Source organism: Leptodactylus fuscus, chromosome 2 (assembly GCF_031893055.1).
Source record: "Leptodactylus fuscus isolate aLepFus1 chromosome 2, aLepFus1.hap2, whole genome shotgun sequence".
Lineage (NCBI taxonomy): Eukaryota > Metazoa > Chordata > Amphibia > Anura > Leptodactylidae > Leptodactylus > Leptodactylus fuscus.
In genome coordinates this window covers 91,598,660-91,621,795 of record NC_134266.1, presented here as the reverse complement: position 1 = coordinate 91,621,795, position 23,136 = coordinate 91,598,660, and the positions used below count along the sequence as shown (strand labels likewise).

The 23,136-nt window shown below is 42.6% G+C and overlaps 1 protein-coding gene across 2 annotated transcripts in view; it reads right to left on the bottom strand.

Moving 5' to 3' along the window:
- Window positions 1–228: 228 nt before the first annotated feature.
- Window positions 229–23,136, bottom strand: part of RASSF5 (Ras association domain family member 5) — a 66,071-nt gene continuing 43,163 nt past the window's right edge. For both annotated transcript variants that reach the window (XM_075264189.1, XM_075264190.1), the window contains 4 exons: window positions 11,249–11,353; window positions 9,111–9,405; window positions 1,604–1,719; window positions 229–442 (listed from right to left, as the gene is read on the bottom strand). In XM_075264189.1, the coding sequence (XP_075120290.1) occupies window positions 290–442; window positions 1,604–1,719; window positions 9,111–9,405; window positions 11,249–11,353 (669 nt within the window). In that variant the 3' untranslated portion in view covers window positions 229–289. The remainder of the gene's footprint in view (window positions 443–1,603; window positions 1,720–9,110; window positions 9,406–11,248; window positions 11,354–23,136) is intronic.

The window sequence follows — 23,136 nt, the reverse complement described above, 5'->3', positions numbered from 1 at the left end:
TTTCTTGTAAGTATAAAATACAATTTAAAGGCTATGACCCTGAGATGTTGGAGCCGTTGTGTTGGTCCATAACATAAAACTAGGTGTCTTAATGGGTCAAAAAGTGCAAATTACTCCTGCCTTTGACGTGTCCATTGAAGGCACAACTGTAATTATTATTCTCCTTCCTCGCCTTATGTCTTGGAGGTAGACGTCTACAAAACCAATAAATGTTTTTTTCAGCAGATGATCTCTGGATGCCACCTCCAAAAGGATAAAAATCCTTGTCTTCTCCATTGGAGAGTTTAAGTTACTGAGGTTTCATTGTAGCAACTGTGAGAGCTTCTTGCAAGTGCTGACGAAAGGCTGCATATTTCTTTTGCACCTGATGTACTTTCTCCTTTTCTTCTTTGTCCAAAATAAGCAAGAAGTTTTGTAGTTCTGGAACTGTAAAGGCTTCCCACTGTTAGGAGATAACATATAACAATTGTAGGTAACTTGGAAGTTGATTCCATAAACTACTAAGGCCTGGTTCAAATCTGCGTTCAGTATTCCGTTTGGGGAGTCCACTTGGGGACCCCCCGAAAGGAATACCAAACACATGACTGGTGCGGAAAGCACAGAGACCGCATTATAGTCTATGGAGTCCGTGTACTTTCAGTGCTCACCGCTTGCCAATGCGTTTGGTATTCTGTTTGGGGAGTCCCCATGCGGGAACGCAGATCTGAACCAGGCATAATCTGGACTCACAGGACTAAAAACAACATTTTGCTGTTGTAAAACTTATTTCCAGCTGTAATTTGGTTGTATAAGGGTGTGTTCACATGATGTAACATGCCGCGTGATCTGGCACGTATATGGCGTGTGCGAGTTTGCGCGCCGTAAAAGCTCCTATTGATTTCAATGGGAGTTAGGATTGTATTCGCCGCGTGATTTTGCAGCCGTGATTTTGCAGCCGCAAAATAACATGGTGCATACGATCCTAACTCCCACTTGAAATCAATGGGAGCTTTTACGGTGCGCAAACTCTCTCGCCGTATACTTGCCAGATCACGCGGCATCTTACATCGTGTGAACGCACCCAAAAAGGAAGCCAAATTGTATATAGATTGCAGGTAAGTCACAGTCGCATAACACTTGCATTGTTGTCTACACGGCCAAAGTTACATGCAAATTGCAACCAAAAAATCCGACATGATTGAATTTTACAATAGCACAAGAGTGCAAAGCAGCCATATAGATCATTAGATGTGATGTCACATTGCAATCTTCATGTCTTACCCCACTTGTAAACTTGTATAAGTAATCTACCTCCACCCAACATCACCCAATTACTTTAAAGCCTTAAAAAAAATCTGGAAGCTGAGTTGCATGGTGCTATTTGCCTGGGCTCTCATATGATAAAGCCATAAATCTACCCGCACAACTGACAGGAATAACAGAAATAATTTTCAACAAGATTTACTTTTTATTCTGTATAGGAGCTATTTAGTTAAAATAAATTGACCAGTGAACATGCTACTGCATTTTCACAAGGCCGCTGCATTCCCAGCCGCATTGTTTACACCATGTGGGGCTCCGGCCTAAAATGAAAAAACAAGGTTTTGTTTTACAAAATACTCACTTGGACTTCTCCTGTTTCATTTTCCTTTAGTATGAAGCTGAGCTTTTCAGTTTCTGGTCCAGCTAAAAGCCGCAAGTACAGTGGATGCTCTGTAAGTGCAAGTTTCTGAAAGAGAACTAGAGAACTGTAAGAGTTAAATTATGTAATGGCCTAAATGTCAACCAAATACAACCAAACCACACACAAATGTAAGCTGACATGTTTCAAGAAAAGTTGTGTTTTCAGGTTACTCTATACGTACACTAAGGCCTCACACATACGGCCATACTGCAGTCACATCTGTATTATGACTGAACTTTTTTCCCCTCAGTTGAGGTGTACAAACACTAAATGGGAATATCTCTGCGCCCTCGTGGTGATTTACCTATAAACATGTTTGGTAAAGTATACTGACTAAAATTATATACTTACCATATAATGGTCAATTGCAAATTCTGTATTTTTACATAAAAACTTAAAAGCTCTTAAAAGCTAATTTGCCATTTGCCTTATTTTATACTATATATACAACATTCAATGTAACCTTAGTTGGCTAGGGCTACAACATTGTGTTATGTCATTGTGTGTAGCGCTGAACACAAACAAAGCATTTATGTATATGGGGGAGTTTGACAAGATAAACAAGACCTTGGCCGACACAAAATAGCCTTAGGTGGAATACTCTCTTAGGTCCTTACCCAAGATTGGCCGATATCAATGTTTACAAGGCGACACTGGTTTGTATGCATCACAAAGACACATGACCACAGAGACCCAATCACAGGCCTTTAGTGGTCCCTCACATCAGGCAAGGTTTTCTAGAAAGAGGGCAATACTATGATTGTCCAAATGGCATTACCTAGTTGCACCCATTAGCTGTGTCGCTTATTGCGTGATTCAACATACAGTCTTCATGCACAATATTGTCGTCACATTGAGCAGGAAGGTTCTCATCTGCACCTTTGGGTCTTCTGTCTAGACCTCTATTGCTACTAGTCTGTCTGTCCATGCAGTACAATTGTTGAATCTGATGAGCAATGTGGCAATTCCATTTTGTGGCTGAGAATCAATTACAGTGAATGTTGAGCACAAACCAGTGTGAGAACTAGACAGTTGCTGTTTCCACCCTGGACTGTCGTTCTCACGCTGAACAAGTTGTATTGTTCTTGTCATATTGGACTGCTTACGTTGTTCCCAGCTGAGCAAACGGCATTAACCTTTATTGTGCTGAACATCATTGTAGTTATGTGCTTCTTTCTACCCCACCACCTAATATAGAGCTCTGCATAAATAGTTTTAGCTCTGTAACATAATTCTCAGTGAACTCATCCAATAGGTTTTTGGTTTTTTTGTCAAAAATGCAAATGGTATATAAAATAAGAAAAAAAACTGCTCTTAATACCCCTTACTATGCAAATAAGAATACATGAAATAGATTTAAAAAAATAAAATAAAACCTCAAAGGGATTTGCATTTCTTCCACTCGGCTTCCATTCAGGATCAATTATTTTAACTGCAGTATGTCAAGCATTAAAGAACAGCTAAATGAATCACTTGTTCCTATGGTGTGTGACTGCAGAGCCTACCGCCTGATGATTGGCTCCTACCGCATGTAATCTACAGTGCACCCACTCACTCATTTCTCGCTTCTATTTTTCGCCCACACAGGTACTCCAATTATTTCTCCTCTTCCACGTTGTTCCTTTCTCTCCACTGACTTACTGGCACACATAACAGTATATGACTAATGTGTTATATACTATCTCAGTTTTTGCTGCCAGGATGATTGAGCAGTAGTATTGAGTAGTATGCAACTTTCATAACATGAGGAAGGTCAGGGGCCACACGGTGGCTCAGTGGTTAGCACTGCAGCCTTGCAGCGCTGGAGTCCTGGTGTTCAAATCCCGCCAAGGGCAAAAATAAAAACATCTGCAAGGAGTTTGTATGTTCCTCCCAAGCTTGTATGGATTTCCATCCCATATTCCAAAGACATACTGATAGGGAAAAAATGTACATTGTGAGTTCTATGTGGGGCTCAAAATCTACATAAAAAAACCAAAAACATAAGGAAGGTCACATGGAACAAAAATGGCTTTCAGACCCTCACTGGCCAGCAACATACCCAGGACAAATCCCAGCAGCGAGAGCTAATACACGGTAAGTTATTAGACATACTGTCAGACCAAAAATTACAGGTGCAATAAAAACAGTAAAATGTATCAGCATTATATTCTAACATTTTGGGCGATTCTCTCTTGATGTCTTCAAACATTATTTTTGCTAAAGTAGACTACAGTCTAACAAATTACCCATGCCCTACTAACATTTGCTGATAACTTCCCTTTCCATATCATGAATCCCAGTAGATTACTCCTTTAGGATAAGGTCCCACAGGATGGAAATGCTGTGATTTGCCCGTGCGAATCCCATGCCAACTTTGGGGTAAAAACTGGCGCTTAAGGCTAAGGCCTCATGGGATGTCCTGCAGCAAAAAAGCGCTGCAGGAAAAACCGTGGCAGCAACGCATTACAGTTCATCCCGCAGGCATTTAGATTCCTTATTCCCTAAGCTTTACACATCTTAAGCAAGCCAACAAACCCCACACATCTTAAGTATGATGATAGTAAAATAAAAAAAAGTAATTAAGTTTTGTTATGCATGTAAAACATGAGTTTCACCTCAACATCAAGGCATCCCCCTAAAAGGGAATGGTATTGCTGGTGGTAGCCATGGGCCATGACTCTCTTTATCCTTCTTGACTGATACTTCTATAGTTTATAGAAAGTGTCCTTGTCAGTACTGGTAGAAGTTCAGGTAGTCCACGTTCTTCTGGATGTCACTTACATATGTCTTCAGTCATGGTTCTGAGCAGGGAGCAGATATAATAAATGTGAGCAGTGCCTGGCAGGGTTGTAGAATGGCATCAACCCAGCAGTAATACTAGTATCTGCTCCTTTGCACTGTCAGAGCACTACATAATGACTTCTAGCAGGCCACTGTATGTTTCTAACTAAACTGTTGGGGTCATGAGGGCCTCACATCCTGTAGCTGTTCCCAGACCAGCGCCATGCTTGACTGGCATTCACCAAAGAAAACTGGCAGGTCGGCAAGAGCTTCCCATTCACAAGTAATCAAAGAATCTGGAATATCCTTGGATGGTTACACAAACCTCATGATAGCCAACAGTACCCTGACTGCTGTTAGGCGTCAGGATGAACTCCTCAGTCATTATAAACCTTACTTGTGCTGTCAGTGGCCCTGGGCTGTTCAGAAAGTTTGCAATCCTCCTTAGTGCCAATGATTTCCCCGACCGTATAATCATATGCAGTCAAATGGAACAGAGAGAAAATCTAAAACTATTACATCTAGTGACATGTTCTTGGATTGTAGACACTAGGCCTTTGGCCTGAACTGTCCAGGCGTGATGAGATAATTTCACCACTCATCCCGCTTACTCATGAATTATGGGCCACTTTAGGTGAATAGACTATGTGGAAAAACAATGGAGCAGAGAAAGCAGTTGACTTGTTTGCTCTGCCACGGTATTGATAACGCTTAGTTATCTTTAGCCACTGCTAAGTAGATGACAAGGCTTCCCTGCTGTGTCAGGGATGAGCACTTCGAAGGAACCTTGTGCATTGCTGTTTGCTATATTCCCTGAGGAGTCCTCTCTATTAGATTAGAGGGACAAAACGGGATAGAAAAAGGGACCTAACAATTTGCCTTAATCAGAGAGAGTTACGAGACCACCCTTGTTAGGGTCGAACTCTAATTTTGGGGTGTTAGGGTAATATTTAGGACTAATTCCCTATGGTTTCTTTTTACTAACTCTGACTCCCCACCTAAACCTTAATCCCTTAGAGGGCATTCACACTACCATCAGTGTCCGACAGGTAGTGTCTGCTGCTAATGTCCGTTCAAAATCTTGCACGGACATTAGCAGAGGACACTAGCTGTGTCCATGACATTTTTCATTCATTTAAATGGGGATTGGGTGCGTTGTTTTACACTCCGTGCCTGTCCTTAAGTGTCCGTTCCTAAAGATGCCCGACTTTTCAAGTGGACAGAAAAAACCTACATGTCAGGTTTTGCTGTCTGCTTGAAAAATCGGACATCTTTAGGAAAGGACACTTAAGGACAGGCGTGGAGTGTAAAACAACGCACCTGATCACTATTTAAATGAATGAAAAATGTCACGGACACAGCTAGTGTCCGATGCTAATGTCCGTGCGAGATTTTGAACGGGCAATAGCAGCGGACACTACTTGTCGGACACTGACTGTAGTGTGAACGCTCCCTTAGACTGCTCTTGGATATATCCTTGTAAGGCAGTTTCAATTTATTTCATTGAATATCTGTAGTAAGTTATTACCAGTTGGACATATTTGAATTTTTATGCTATGATTATGAATTGTTAAAGGGGTCATCCGGTTTTGAACATTGATGGTCTATCCTTAGGATAGGTCATCAATATTAGATCTGTGATGGTCCAACAACCAGGACTCCCACAGGTCATTGATACAGAAACAATGTGGTTCACGGTATTGTTTACACTCGTCATACAAACTGTAGCAGTGAGTGTGGGTACAGGAGGGAGCTGCTGCATAGATTTAAATGGGACAGCACTGCAGTATGTAAACTCGCTGCTACAGTTTCTGTACTGGTGACCTGTGGGAGTCCCGGGTGTTGGGGACTCCTGCAGATCTAATGTTGATGGCCTATCCTAAGGACAGGCGATCAATGTTAGAAATCAGATAACTCCTTTAAGTTTTCATTTATTTTCTGGTACCCTTGCTTTGAACTTATTGTAGTGTGGGGTGTAATAGATTTTTGATATAGGTGTCTTTTTACTTTGCCTTGTTGCATTTATGTTGTCTTCATTATTCACTATTTTAGTACCATAGTACCGTATAATAAAGTTAACACAGTAGTAACACTTTATGGCAACAATTTAAAAAAAAATTGCTTTTTTACATTTTTGTCTCTCCCAAAAAATAAAATTAACAATTGTTATCTACCATAAAATGGTATGAATAAAAATGGCAACTTGTCTTACAAATAAAAAAAATACTTATATGTCTATGTTGATAGGAAAATAGAAAAACTTATGAGTGTTGCTTTTGAAATGCAGCAATGAAAAAGTGATTAAAAAAAACTCAAAATAGGCCAAGCCTTTACTTATTCATATTATGACTGTTCCTTTCCATACAAAATGTTTCCTTCCCTTCCATTAGAATGAATGGAAACCCTAAGGCTGGCCAGAATCGCCGCGATTTACCTGCAGTTTTGGAAATTGCAGCATGTCAATTATATCTACGGAAACACTGACAGCGTCCTCGTAGATATAATGGTAACAGAAAGTACACGGAGGAGAACTCAGTGAACTTTTTGTTTAAAGCAATGCGGGAAGAACTGTGATGCGTTCCCGCCTCAGTTTTAAAGTGCTGCGGATTGTCCCTCGGGGCCTTAGCCTAAGAGGAGTTTCCATTGCTAAACTTCCATGTAAACTTAATTCGTGTGGGTAGAAGTCCCATCGCCTTGTCCAAGTAGTTCCCAACAGCACATGGGCATGACTAAATGAGTAACAAACAACAACAAATTAACATAACAAATGTATGACTGATAGATACCTTCACTAATTTCTATATTTGCTCACTGAGGCTACTTTCACTCAACATTTCCCTCCCATTCCACAAGAAGAGCAGCTTTGGATTACCGTTGTCAGCTCCAACATGTAAAATAATGTGCAGACTAATTCAACAGGACTAATCCTTCATGCCTTTATATCACCGTTAGAAAAATATTGTTAAATGACTGCAAAGAAAGTCAGATAGAAAGACCATGACAGCTGACCACGACAAAGGGGAACTTGGAATGTTAGCTGTCTATTGACATGCAGCAATATAAGGAAGCCTTCACATGGAGTTATGCTCCGCTCATTCTGAACGTAAACTCGTTCAGAGTGAGCGGCGTTAAAACAGATCCCATTGACTTCTATGGGTGTCAGCATACGCGCGTATCACATTGAAAGCAATAGGTAAAAAAAAAAAAAAGCCTCCCATTGATTTTAAATGGGGAGCGCGCGTATGCTGGCACCTATAGAAATCAATGGGATCTGTTTTAACGCCACTCACTCTGAACAAGTTTACATTCAAAATGAGCGGAGCGTTTACTCCGTGTGAAGGCTCCCTAATCTGCCTTCCATTGCTTTCTGTGAGAGGCAGAGAATACAGCAGGATGCGGAAAAAAATCAGCATCTTACTCGATCTACAAAGGATCAGACGTTCCTACCATTTAGGCCCATTCATCTGGGCATCGACATTCCATTGTGGCAATCCCACAGCTGAATAAGGCTGCGCAAAATGAAGGAGAATCTACGGCAGCCCCCTGTTGTCTTCAAAGTATATCCAAACTTTCAACCAACTTTTGATTTTCTGGCAATATTTGTGTCAGTAATAAATTTCTTAACAAATTTTGAATCCTTTCTGTGAAAGCCTGCATTTCTTTATTCTTTCTCTTGCTGACACAAATGCTGCAAGAAGTCAAAGGGCTAGTTCACACGGGGACATGGAGGAGGATTTTGACAGTGGAATCCTTGTCATAATCCTCCTCCATACAATGTTAGTCTATGTAGACTGATAGCTTTTTTTTTCTGCTAGCAGATTTTTCTGCTACCAGAGAAAAAGAAGTGACATGACCTTTCTTCAAGTGTTTTCCGCCTGAAGAAAACAATAGAAGTGAATGGGAAGCGTTTTTTACCACGCGGGTTTTTTTTGTCTTAAAGGATGGGAAAACCGCTTGGAAGCAGTTTTTACAAAAAAAATGCTCCACAAAAAGCGTGCCAAGGTCAAAAAAACGCTTCCTAATTAGGAAGCCTTTTTTTCCAGTGCCAAAAAAAGCCACGTTATTTACGTGTGAACTAAGCCAAAGGATGAATTTCAATTCTTACAGTACTTTACACAGTTTGTAAAGTGCATGTTAAAGAGGACCTTTCATGTTGTGGGAGATGGGTTGTTTTATATACCGCTAGAAGGCTAACTCCCTGTGACGGAACTCTTCCATAGCCTTGTACTATGAATGGGGCGTTCCTCATAGCCCAGTGTTGACATTAGGCTGTATGGTTTGCCTTTCTGACAGTAGAGAGATGTCAGTGCTGACATACGTGCATAGCTGACAGTGTGTTGAATACAGTGCACTGTCAGCTTTCTAGCAGTATATAATACCGCCCATCTCCAAAGACATGAAAAGTCCTCTTTAAGTATACGAAAGACACTCTGCGCTACTACTGTGGTGCTCTGTAGATAAAGCTTGTTAAATCTGTTTCATCTGGTCATAAACTGCATTTCAGGGGACATATAGCATTACATGACAGAGCAGTAGCCACTTTTAGTGGCTCATAGAAGGAGATCCTGATCCTCTGTGATGACTAAATGGTCTAATATGAGTGTATGGATGAGACTGGTTTTATAAAGCCTTTAAATTTAAAACATTTATTGTGTGGTGTGAGAGACCTGATAATCCAACGTACCTTGACCATCCTTTTGCATTTGCTTAAACAGTGCAAATCTGAGGGGATCGTCCACCACCTGGAACTTCTGCAGAAGCCCCCTGATGACTTCACTGGCGGTTGTGGAACTGCTGATGTGAAGTTGTTTCACAGCATCCACGGGCAGGTAGAAGGAAGTCTTTTTCTCGGCCGGACTATTTAATGACATTGGTTTCATGGTGATAACGGAAGGAGCCTGAAGTGTTTCAGTTACAGTGACTGGACGTTGAAGCTTCAGATGCACCTTAATGAATCCAGTGTAGGTGCCATCTTCTGTCTGAGCATTGCAAGAAAATATAATATAGTTCAAGTCCAAAAAGCAAATTTTTAGCTATAAAAATATGTATGGAGATATATTCTATAACAGGTCATAATCGTAACATTGGACCAACTTTCAGATATTGGATTAGTATACAGTGCTGGCCAAAAGTATTGGCACCCCTGCAATTCTGTCAGATAATACTCAGTTTCTTCCAGAAAATGATTGCAAGCACAAACTCTTTGGTATTAATATCTTCATTTATTTTGCTTGCAATGAAAAAACACAAAAGAGAATGAAAAAAAGTCAAATCCTTGATCATTTTACACAAAACTCCAAAAATGGGCCGGACAAAAGTATTGGTCCCCTCAGCCTAATACTTGGTAGCACAACCTTTAAACAAAATAACTGCGAACAACCGCTTCCGGTAACCATCAATGAGTTTCTTACAAGGCTGGAATTTTAGACCATTTTTCTTTGGCAAACTGCTCCAGGTCCCTGAGATTTGAAGGGTGCCTTCTCCAAAATGCCATTTTGAGATCTCTCCACAGGTGTTCTATGGGATTCAGGTCTGGACTCATTGCTGGCCACTTTAGAAGTCTCCGGTGCTTTCTCTCAAACCATTTTCTAGTGCTTTTTGAAGTGTGTTTTGGGTCATTGTCCTGCTGGAAGACCCATGACCTCTGAGGGAGACCCAGCTTTCTCACACTGGGCCCTACATTATACTGCAAAATTTGTTGGTAGTCTTCAGACTTCATAATGCCATGTACACGATCAAGCAGTCCAGTGCCAGAGGCAGCAAAGCAACCCCAAAACATCAGGGAACCTCCGCCATGTTTGACTGTAGGGACCGTGTTCTTTTCTTTGAAGGCCTCTTTTTTTCCTGTAAACTCTATGTTGATGCCTTTTCCCAAAAATCTCTACTTTTGTCTCATCTGACCAGAGAACATTCTTCCAAAACGTTTTTGGCTTTCTCAGGTAAGTTTTGGCAAACTCCTGCCTGGCTTTTTTATGTCTCTGGGTAAGAAGTGGGGTCTTCCTGGGTATCCTACCATACAGTCCCTTTTCAGACGCCGACGGATAGTACGGGTTGACACTGTTGTACCCTCGGACTGCAGGGCAGCTTGAACTTGTTTGGATGTTAGTCGAGGTTTATGGTGGTTTATCCACCATTCGCACAATCTTGCGTTGAAAGCTCTCGACAATTTTTCTTTTCCGTCCACATCTAGGCAGGTTAGCCACAGTGCCATGGGCTTTAAACTTCTTGATGACACTGCGCACGGTATAAACAGGAACATTCAGGTCTTTGGAGATGGACTTGTAGCCTTGAGATTGCTCATGCTTCCTCACAATTTTTCTTCTCAAGTCCTCAGACAGTTCTTTGGTCTTCTTTCTTTTCTCCATGCTCAATGTGGTACACACAAGGACACAGGACAGAGGTTGAGTCAACTTTAATCCATTTCAACTGGCTGCAAGTGTGATTTAGTTATTGCCACCACCTGTTAGGTGCCTCAGGTAAGTAACAGGTGCTGTTAATTACAGAAATTAGAGAAGCATCACATGATTTTTCAAACAGTGCCAATACTTTTGTCCACTCCCTTTTTTATGTTTGGTGTTGAATTATATCCAATTTGGCTTTTTGACAATTCTTTTTGTGGTTTTCCATTGAAGACAAATTAAATGAAGATATTAATACCAATGAATTTGTGATTGCAATCATTTTCTGGAAGAAAATGAGTATTATCTGACACAATTGCAGGGGTGCCAATACTTTTGGCTAACACTGTAGATCCAATTAAAGTTTGTATTTATTAATAGTGTCCTGAAATAATAATTGATGTTGCAATGTAGAATATCTTACCATCTTCATGATTAGGCCATTCTGAACCATTGTGTTGAAGGTTTCTATTCTCTGCCTTAACTCTTGAATACTCGGCTTTTTGTCTTCTTTTGGTTCATCTTGAACCTGCAAATGTAGAAATAAAAATTCTTTAGTAAACATTGAAACTGTCGTTTTGGAACGTACTGAACAACACACAGTGATGGTGCTAAAGCGATTTATACTAAGCGAAAAATACAAATCTATACTGTAATGCACATATGACTTTAGCACAGTATTCATGCCAAGTGATGTAGCATCTTTTTCTGTAATTTATTACATATTGTGAAGTATTGGCATCACTATGTACCATTGTTGTGCCAAACTTGCTATGATGTCCCTTTACTTTTCCTCCTGGGAGATTGCTACCCCTGAATCAGTGGGGTTTAGCGGTATAAAGCTTGACACTTGTTTGTCAGCACTGGTGGGACAGTGTTAGTCTATGTAGGGACACATGCCATTGACAAAAGTATCAAAAATGCACAGTTGTCAATACTTTTGTACATTTTCAGTAGACATTAAACCAGACAAACAGCACGTGGAATATACAGTTCGAAGAAATGATGCAGGTATTTACAAAAAGACATGTCAGGCAGGGTGATGGGTTCTAAAGGGTTCCATACATCTTCTGTTAGCTCTTTTTTAGAGTACGTCTAATTGTGGTGAATCATACTACTGATATACACTCACCGGCCACTTTATTAGGTACACCTGTCCAACTGCTCGTTAACACTTAATTTCTAATCAGCCAATCACATGGCGGCAACTCAGTGCATTTAGGCATGTAGACATGGTCAAGACAATCTCCTGCAGTTCAAACCGAGCATCAGTATGGGGAAGAAAGGTGATTTGAGTGCCTTTGAACGTGGCATGGTTGTTGGTGCCAGAAGGGCTGGTCTGAGTATTTCAGAAACTGCTGATCTACTGGGATTTTCACGCACAACCATCTCTAGGGTTTACAGAGAATGGTCCGAAAAAGAAAAAACATCCAGTGAGCAGCACTTCTGTGGGCGGAAATGCGTTGTTGATGCCAGAGGTCAGAGGAGAATGGCCAGACTGGTTCGAGCTGATAGAAAGGCAACAGTGACTCAAATAGCCACCCATTACAACCAAGGTAGCCAGAAGAGCATCTCTGAACGCACAGTACGTCGAACTTTGAGGCAGATGGGCTACAGCAGCAGAAGACCACACCGGGTGCCACTCCTTTCAGCTAAGAACAGGAAACTGAGGCTACAATTTGCACAAGCTCATCGAAATTGGACAATTGAAGATTGGAAAAACGTTGCCTGGTCTGATGAGTCTCGATTTCTGCTGCGACATTCGGATGGTAGGGTCAGAATTTGGCGTCAACAACATGAAAGCATGGATCCATCCTGCCTTGTATCAACGGTTCAGGCTGGTGGTGGTGGTGGTGTCATGTGTGGGGAATATTTTCTTGGCACTCTTTGGGCCCCTTGGTACCAATTGAGCATCGTTGCAACGTCAAAGCCTACCTGAGTATTGTTGCTGACCATGTCCATCCCTTTATGACCACAATGTACCCAACATCTGATGGCTACTTTCAGCAGGATAATGTGCCATGTCATAAAGCTGGAATCATCTCAGACTGGTTTCTTGAACATGACAATGAGTTCACTGTACTCCAATGGCCTCCACAGTCACCAGATCTCAATCCAATAGAGCATCTTTGGGATGTGGTGAAACGGGAGATTCGCATCATGGATGTGCAGCCGACAAATCTGCGGCAACTGTGTGATGCCATCATGTCAATATGGACCAAAATCTCTGAGGAACGCTTCCAGCTACTTGTTGAATCTATGCCACGAAGAATTGAGGCAGTTCTGAAGGCAAAAGGGGGTCCAACCCGTTACTAGCATGGTGTACTTAATAAAGTGGCCGGTGAGTGTATAAATCTACAACTAGAAATAAACCATATATAAGCACTCCAGTAAATATCTCTGCTTTCATTATGTACCTGTTCCCCCTATACATATACAGTATAGCTGCCACCTGCCCCAAATTACCTTAATTTGTTATTCCTTCCTATCTGCAAATTCTGACCTGCTAAGCATACCATGTCTCTGTTTCTGCTCAGTCACACCAGAACTTCCTAAATCTGCAAGGTCTGTTCCATACAGGCTCTACACAGACACAAAACAGCAGTATGTGGCTAGCCGTATAGCGTCCTAGGGCACAAACTAATTTAGTTTCAGTATGAAAGAGTTTAAGATGAAAATTTGGGTTATTATTAATGGAAGAGTAGCTAAATTTCTTGAAGGGAGATTGTCAGCACAAAATTGAGAAATAAACTAACCACAATACCTACTTGTCTGACATCTGACTCCTCGGCCTCAGTACACAGTACTAACTGTACTGTGTATGTCTGATGATGACATACTGCACCCGGACGTGAAGAAAGCTGGCTTCAGCTGAAGATGGTCTCTCTCACTTCCAGGTAAGTGTGTCATCACCAGACATGCACAGTAGTACAGTTAGTACTGTGTGCTGAGGCCGAGCAGAGAGATGGCAGTGAACTAGTGTGGGTGGAGCAGAGCAACAGTTAGCAGCAGCAGATAATGAAGCCCATTGATTAAAGCAACTCCCTCTAAAGCCCTTTTCTGCTCATCTGCATAGGGAAAAAGGCCGATTTTTACAAGAATGGGCCAGTGGTCCTGCATTAGGAATACATCATTGTAAACTATACTGACAGCCCTACAAGGTACTACTGTGATTAGTTTAGATATCAATTTTGTGATGACAGACTCCATTTACATAACATTTACTTTTGTAAAGCCTGTGCAAACCCTTTACATAGCTGGCTGTCTGGCTGCTTCTGACATGGGACAGCACACCTTTCCTGTGATACTGCACTTTTCTATCTGACCTCCCCTCCCTTCTTTCACTGCAAAAGATAACAAGGTGAGGGAGAAGCTTGTATGTGGCAGAGTAATATGCATTAGCCTCTCCATGGAAAGAAAGTACACCGGCTACATTAATGTAGAGTGAGAGATGAGGTAATCCATTGAAAAATCTGAGTGATAAGCAGCAACAACCTGAAGAGGGAAGAACCTTCAGAAGAATCTGCTGGGAGGGGAAGGAGAGAAATGAGAGTGTATGTGTCAGTACAGTGTAGATGAGATTATGCCGAGACTGTATTAAAAGGTCAAAGTGGTAGAGATGATGAAGCTGTGCTAGAAGATGACAGCCAGTGAATACAGGACTTCACATCTAGCATGTATTACTGGGAGGTTATAAGGGTCAAAGCATAATTTCTATATTACTGCGCTTAACATTCACATTAGTGGGATTCTGAGCTGGGATTCAAATTTTCTAACAGGTTCCGTGGGTAGACTCCATCGAAGAGGGCTGGGATGCAAGGACGGCAGCAAATTATGGGGGGGGGGGGGGGTAGTGGGTAGTATAACACAAAATTTTCAGTAGGCGGAGGAGAGGCAGCATGTAAAGCACACTGTTAAAATTTTCACAGGTCATCAATATTACATCTGTGTTTGGTCACACTGCCAGGACTGCTGCAGGTCAGCTGTTCCAGTACATCATGACAACTGGTAATGTTAATATGCTGGGAGCTGCAGTGCTCACCCACCATATACTGCACCGCTGGTGTGCCGAATCCCACCACTACACATTGTACGGCGAGTGAGCAGCACACTTTCCAGCATGTTAACATTACTGGTCACAGGACTGAGGGGATATCGTCACTCCATAGGGAGAGAACCACCATTTAGGTGTGTGGAGTCTTATTAAGCCATGAGCGCTCCACTGCAAAGGAACACGGGAAGAATATGCAAATCTGACTTCCATGATGTAATTAGGATGCCAGTGCCTCAAGTATGCACACCAACAGAGGACGCTGACTGAGAATGTGCAATTCTATCTTCCATGATGTAATTAGGAAGACAGAGTCTCAGTCATGCAAACCTATAGAGGGCGCTCCCTTTAACATTATGCTGACCTTCTCAGAGGCCTTTGTTTGCAATGATGTTGGGATTATACCAGATACAGTCTCTCAGCCAAGGACAGCTGTTTCGATATATTTGCATCTCATCAGCTTGGCGCAGAGAGGACAGATCTGGCAGAGGTGAGAGGCTTAGACTGGGTTGAGGAGATATTGTCACTGGTCACAGGACTGAGTGCTGCAAGCAGCGCTTTTCTCTCCGCAATTTTCAATCTTTTGGGAGGAAACCGAACGAAAATTACGTGGACCCAATTATATATGTGAACCTAGCCTTAGGCCCATTAGCCGACACTTACTATTGTGCATACTGAAGAATTGGAGAAAGTTCAATGAAGGGCAACCAGATTAATATGTATTTGCTATCTTATATTCATAAATGACATATTCCATACCGCATATTAAGCAGGGAAGAAAAGGTTCAGATATCATTTCTCTCTATATCTAACCCTTATAAATCCTATTGCAAAAGATTATTCGTGTAGCGAACCAAACAAAGAACAACATGGGTTCACTGCTTAAGGTTAAAAGGATGTGCACTTTTGTCACAAGGTTCAGGAGCATTACTTTACTGTCCAAACAATAAAATTATGGAACATGTTCCCACAGGACTTTGTAATGGCTGAAAGTGTGCTTTTAAAAAGGGTTCAACATCTTCTTTGTAAACCACAATGAACAGGACTGCTGGTATTAACGTATAATATTGATCCAGGGATCTGGCAGATTGCCAGGGGTCAGGAAAGAACTTTTTCCACTTTACAGGGAATTGGTTCTTGGCCACTAACAGAGTGAGATTTGCCTTCCTCTGGCTCAATTTGAGTTTAGAAATATAAAAGGATTGTACTTGATGGACTTGGGTTTTAATATTATGCTGTACTGGTCAGGGCCCTTTTTAACACATTGGTGGGCCCAATTTCATAAGTGGGACCCCCATCACCACCACTTAGACATATCTGACCTGCACAAATTATAATTCCTGCTCAGTGGCCTCCAAATAGTATAATGTCTTCTTCGTGGCCCCTCAATGGCCCATCACATAGTCAAATGCCCATCACACATTAACCTGTCCTTCCTCCAGTGGCTTCTCAGATATTATATTATAATTAGAGATGAGCGAACACTAAAATGTTCGAGGTTCGAAATTCGATTCGAACAGCCGCTCACTGTTCGAGTGTTCGAATGGGTTTCGAACCCCATTATAGTCTATGGGGAACATAAACTCGTTAAGGGGGAAACCCAAATTCGTGTCTGGAGGGTCACCAAGTCCACTATGACACCCCAGGAAATGATACCAACACCCTGGAATGACACTGGGACAGCAGGGGAAGCATGTCTGGGGGCATAAAAGTCACTTTATTTCATGGAAATCCCTGTCAGTTTGCGATTTTCGCAAGCTAACTTTTCCCCATAGAAATGCATTGGCCAGTGCTGATTGGCCAGAGTACGGAACTCGACCAATCAGCGCTGGCTCTGCTGGAGGAGGCGGAGTCTAAGATCGCTCCACACCAGTCTCCATTCAGGTCCGACCTTAGACTCCGCCTCCTCCGGCAGAGCCAGCGCTGATTGGCCGAAGGCTGGCCAATGCATTCCTATGCGAATGCAGAGACTTAGCAGTGCTGAGTCAGTTTTGCTCAACTACACATCTGATGCACACTCGGCACTGCTACATCAGATGTAGCAATCTGATGTAGCAGAGCCGAGGGTGCACTAGAATCCCTGTGCAAACTCAGTTCACGCTAATAGAATGCATTGGCCAGCGCTGATTGGCCAATGCATTCTATTAGCCCGATGAAGTAGAGCTGAATGTGTGTGCTAAGCACACACATTCAGCTCTACTTCATCGGGCTAATAGAATGCATTGGCCAGCGCTGATTGGCCAGAGTACGGAACTCGACCAATCAGCGCTGGCTCTGCTGGAGGAGGCGGAGTCTAAGATAGCTCCACACCAGTCTCCATTCAGGTCCGACCTTAGACTCCGCCTCCTCCAGCAGAGCCAGCGCTGATTGGCCGAATTCCGTACTCTGGCCAATCAGCACTGGCTAATGCATTGTATTGGCGTGATGAAGCAGTGCTGAATGTGTGTGCTTAGCACACACATTCAGCTCTACTTCATCGGGCTAATAGAATGCATTAGCCAGCGCTGATTGGCCAGAGTACGGAACTCGACCAATCAGCGCTGGCTCTGCTGGAGGAGGCGGAGTCTAAGATCGCTCCACACCAGTCTCCATTCAGGTCCGACCTTAGACTCCGCCTCCTCCAGCAGAGCCAGCGCTGATTGGCCGAATTCCGTACTCTGGCCAATCAGCACTGGCTAATGCATTGTATTGGCGTGATGAAGCAGTGCTGAATGTGTGTGCTTAGCACACACATTCAGCTCTACTTCATCGGGCTAATAGAATGCATTGGCCAATCAGCGCTGGCCAATGCATTCTATTAGCTTGATGAAGCAGAGTGTGCACAAGGGTTCAAGCGCACCCTCGGCTCTGATGTAGCAGAGCCGAGGCTGCACAAGGGTTCAAGCGCACCCTCGGCTCTGATGTAGCAGAGCCGAGGGTGCACAAGGGTTCAAGTGCACCCTCGGCTCTGCTACATCAGAGCCGAGGGTGCGCTTGAACCCTTGTGCAGCCTCGGCTCTGCTACATCAGAGCCGAGGGTGCGCTTGAACCCTTGTGCACACTCTGCTTCATCAAGCTAATAGAATGCATTGGCCAGCGCTGATTGGCCAATGCATTCTATTAGCCCGATGAAGTAGAGCTGAATGTGTGTGCTAAGCACACACATTCAGCACTGCTTCATCACGCCAATACAATGCATTAGCCAGTGCTGATTGGCCAGAGTACGGAATTCGGCCAATCAGCGCTGGCTCTGCTGGAGGAGGCGGAGTCTAAGGTCGGACCTGAATGGAGACTGGTGTGGAGCGATCTTAGACTCCGCCTCCTCCAGCAGAGCCAGCGCTGATTGGTCGAGTTCCGTACTCTGGCCAATCAGCGCTGGCCAATGCATCCCTATGGGAAAAAGTTTATCTCACAAAAATCACAATTACACACCCGATAGAGCCCCAAAAAGTTATTTTTAATAACATTCCCCCCTAAATAAAGGTTATCCCTAGCTATCCCTGCCTGTACAGCTATCCCTGTCTCATAGTCACAAAGTTCACATTCTCATATGACCCGGATTTGAAATCCACTATTCGTCTAAAATGGAGGTCACCTGATTTCGGCAGCCAATGACTTTTTCCAATTTTTTTCAATGCCCCCGGTGTCGTAGTTCCTGTCCCACCTCCCCTGCGCTGTTATTGGTGCAAAAAAGGCGCCAGGGAAGGTGGGAGGGGAATCGAATTTTGTCGCACTTTACCACGCGGTGTTCGATTCGATTCGAACATGGCGAACACCCTGATATCCGATCGAACATGTGTTCGATAGAACACTGTTCGCTCATCTCTAATTATAATCTAAAAAAGTTGCCAAAGGCAGCACTCACCATCCATAAATGAAGTCACTTCATGAATAAAGTAACCTTATTCATGAATGTTGAGCGTCGCCTTTTGTTGCTTATTTTTCTTGAGACTATAAAATACTGTTTATTTGGCATATATGGGATAGAAGATCCTACTGTTTCCCCTGAATTTAATGAACTACAGTATATTTGAAGAGGATAGTCCCAGCTATTTTTGTCTATATTTTTGATATTATAGTATAATGTCTGCCTCTGTTTACTGTCACAGTATAATGTCAGTCTGCAGTTGTCCCTACAGTATAAAGTTCTTCTCCCAGTGTACTCACAGTATAATGTTCCCCTCCACTTGAACACACAGTTTCATGTCCCCCTCCTTGTTGCCCCCACAATTTCATGTAACCTTCCTGGGTGCCCCTACAGTTTCATGTCCCCCTCCTTGTTGCCCCCACAATTTCATGTCCCCCTCCTGGTTGCCCCCACAATTTCATGTAACCTTCCTGGGTGCCCCTACAGTTTCATGTCCCCCTCCTGGTTGCCCCCACAATTTCATGTCCCCCTCCTGGTTGCCCCCACAATTTCATGTAACCTTCCTGGGTGCCCCTACAGTTTCATGTCCCCCTCCTGGTTGCCCCCACAATTTCATGTCCCCCTCCTGGTTGCCCCCACAATTTCATGTAACCTTCCTGGGTGCCCCTACAGTTTCATGTCCCCCTCCTGGTTGCCATCAGATTTCCATGTCCCTTTGTTGGTTGCCCCTCCATTTGCTTCAACAGTTTCATTTCTCCTCCTGGTGCTCACCGTACAAAGGCTAAAAAAAACCCCCAAAAACTAATACTTACCTTTCCCTGTTCCCTTCCGTCTCTGTTCCTAGAGTCTTCAGGGCCTACTGCTCCCAATTCACCAGAAGCAGAAACAGGGGCTAAACTGTGAACCATTATATTCAACTCATGTATGCCTGGAGGATGCAGATTAGTTCATACCTGGGCATACCGAGGAGGCTCACTGTGTGGAATAGCGAGACAACACTTTAAATACTGGACTTTCCCAATACTCCAATGGGGCCCCTGCTACCATAGGGCCTGGTGTAAGTGCACCATTTTTCCTATGACTAAAATGACCCTGCTTCTGGTCTCCCTTAAATTGCATATTGTGCTGTATTTTTTATTTATTTTTTTTAAAATCAGAAGTAGTATGACAGTACATTGAGAATGCACAATAAATGACATGACATCATACTATGTACTGTCTCATGAATCATTTCAAATGAAAAGCGGAATCAACATACAAACTCTTGCTGCACTTCCTCTGTGGCAGGATGCTAATGCACAGACAAAACCACAGCCCTATAGAGGCTACAAACTAAAGCAGTATCAGGCAACCACCATGTATTCAATGCTAGTATCACATACTAGTGAGGTATCTAATGGAAGCCCCCTTTAATCGCCTTACTAGTGCGCGTTGTACTGCACAGTTATTATATTGTGGACTCTTAAGGTTTTTCATTTACTTCTTAAAGCGTAACTAATCGTATAATTTTTAGGCAGTATTTGTGTCATTAGTTCATTTTATTAACACATTTTGGCCAGTGCATCCTCCTGGGGCACCTGTTTATTACCTTTGTGGAGGGCAGATGGGGAGGCCGTAACGCTGTCTGGAAACATTCTCTGGAGTGATAACTTACATTTCATTATCTGGCAATATGATGGACCAAACTAAGTATGGTAGATGCTGAAAGAACACTATCTATGACTGAAATTAATAGTGTTAAAGAAGGCAAAATAATGGTGACTCAAGACTCTTATTTCCAGCAAAGATTAAAATGAATGCTGTAGAATACACAGGTATTTTAGACAATTCTTACCACTTTGTGTCCATATTTTAGGGAAGGCCATTTCTATTTCAGAATCACTGTGCCTCAGTGCACAGAGAGCCTAAGGGTAAGTTCACACGTAGTTTTTTGGTCAGGGTTTTGAGGATGTATCCGCCTCAAAATCCTGACCAAAAAGAGTTTTTTCCGGGAGCCGGAAAGAAGCGAGGTGCTCATTCTTCAGGCCAAGTCGCCTCGCGATTCGGCCTGAAGACACTCCCTCCTCCGGACTTGGCCTATTCATTGGGTCTAAATCAGGAGCGGAGTACGCGGCTGGATGCCGGTGTAGTGCACTGGCTTTCAGTCGCGGCTACCCAGCTTTTGGACTGGAACCTGAGGCAGCCTCCGCCTCAGGTTCCGGTCCAAAAAACCCAGTGTGAACTTACCCTAGCCTCAATCCCATCATGTTCCTTTGGATTAAATTGTAAACTCCAGGGTCCACACCCTTTCGAACATATAGCAAATGGTACATTTTAAGGAATTTATAATCCCGGATCCCCTAAATGTACAGATTTCTCTGCATATGTCTTTGCAAACCAGATGTTTCAATGTCTAGTTGGTTAAGGACCTGCCTTTTATATACTGTATTACCAGTTATATTAAAGAGAACCTTATGTGTAAGCCATAGTCTCCCATGTGATTCTTACTTGTAATTATGTCTAATACCATTGCCAGGTCTAGGTTTACAGTTCATGCTACCATAGGCACTAACCCTGAACATGCCCCATGTAAGGTACATCTCCACCTACCAATTATTGTACTCAACATTGTCAGATTCACTAGTTTCTGGGCAGAGTGAGAATTGGATAAAGATATATTATTTTAATTCTCATTGTTTATCAGCCCTGATGCCAAAAAATAAGTTCTCTTTGACATTATTGAAAAATGTCAATGTTGCTCAATAATCTGTACTGAGCTCAGTATATAGATTTGTCCTGCCCCAAGTAATAAATATACAGTGAAAGAATATTACCACCATGCCTTAAAGGGGTAGTCCCATGAATGTAACCATTTTTAAACTTGTAGATAATGAAAAGTTAAACATTTTTGAAAATAGAAGTATTAAACATTTTGTAGAGTTTTAAAGAATTTCTATACATATCTTGTGGTCACAAGTTCTTGTCTTGATCAGTTGCCATAGCTGGGTTCCTGACAAGTCCTTACAGTATATACAAATGTACTGTAGATATGATTATGTTCATGGGAATACCCCTTTAACAGAGTAATACTCTATTAACATCACTGTAGTATGACTGAATAACTCCAACATACTGTAGATAAATAATACCACCATACTGTAACTTGCAAACCATGCCATATTGTTACTTTTACCCATAATATTCTTGTGTTTCAGAACAATGATCTGAGGCTATGAATAAACACAAGGGGGGACATCCTATGCCAGTCTTAATTCCCCTGCTGGACTGAGATGGGGCAGAATTAAAACAGATTAAAGATAAAACACACTAGTTTTCTGACATGAGTTATAGTTAATCTGATAGGCCAAGGCACCTTGACCCACCCTGATACCCACCCCGCCACACCTATTTTCATAAAACGTAATGATCAGAGTGGGGTAAACATTAAAGTGGCACAAATCTGGACCGTAAGCCACAACTAGCTTTCTGGAATAAATATGGTAATAAATTCCCCCAAGTCAATCTCCCACACGTGAGGCGGACTCTTTCATACAGCTTTGTGAGATCTATCTGATGCTCAAATACTTACCCACCTACAATTGCAAAGTCCAGTAATATATGTTGCAGTGACAACAGCCTTGTGTTTAGTGCTGTGGTCACTGTATCTGCTTCCTGTAGATGATGAAAGATTTTTCTTTATAAATGATCTTTGTGTCTCTAACATGTGTGTGGTTATATAGGTCACATTCTGCCTTTTCTGTGCCATAAGCTCACACTACATAGGTCATATTCTGTCTTTTCCTGTGCCATAAGCTCACACTACATAGGTCACATTTTGCTTTTTCCTGTGCCATAGGTTCACACTACATAGGTCACATTCTGCCTTTTCCTGCACCATAGGCTCACACTACATAGGTCACATTTTGCTTTTTCCTGTGCCATAGGCTCACACTACATAGGTCACATTCTGCCTTTTCCTGCACCATAGGCTCATACTACATAGGTCACGTTCTGCTTTTTCCTGTGCCATAAGCTCACACTACATAGGTCACATTCTGCCTTTTCCTGTGCCATAGGCTCACACTGCATAGGTCACGTTCTGCCTTTTCCTGTGCCATAGGCTCACACTGCATAGGTCACGTTCTGCCTTTTCCTGTGCCATAGACTCACACTACATAGGTCACATTCTGCCTTTTCCTGCACCATAGGCTCACACTACATAGGTCACATTCTGCTTTTTCCTGTGCCATAAGCTCACACTACATAGGTCACATTCTGCTTTTTCCTGTGCCATAGGTTCACACTACATAGGTCACATTCTGCCTTTTCCTGCGCCATAGGCTCACACTGCATAGGTCACATTCTGCCTTTTCCTGCACCATAAGCTCACACTACATAGGTCACGTTCTGCCTTTTCCCTGTGCCATAGGCTCAC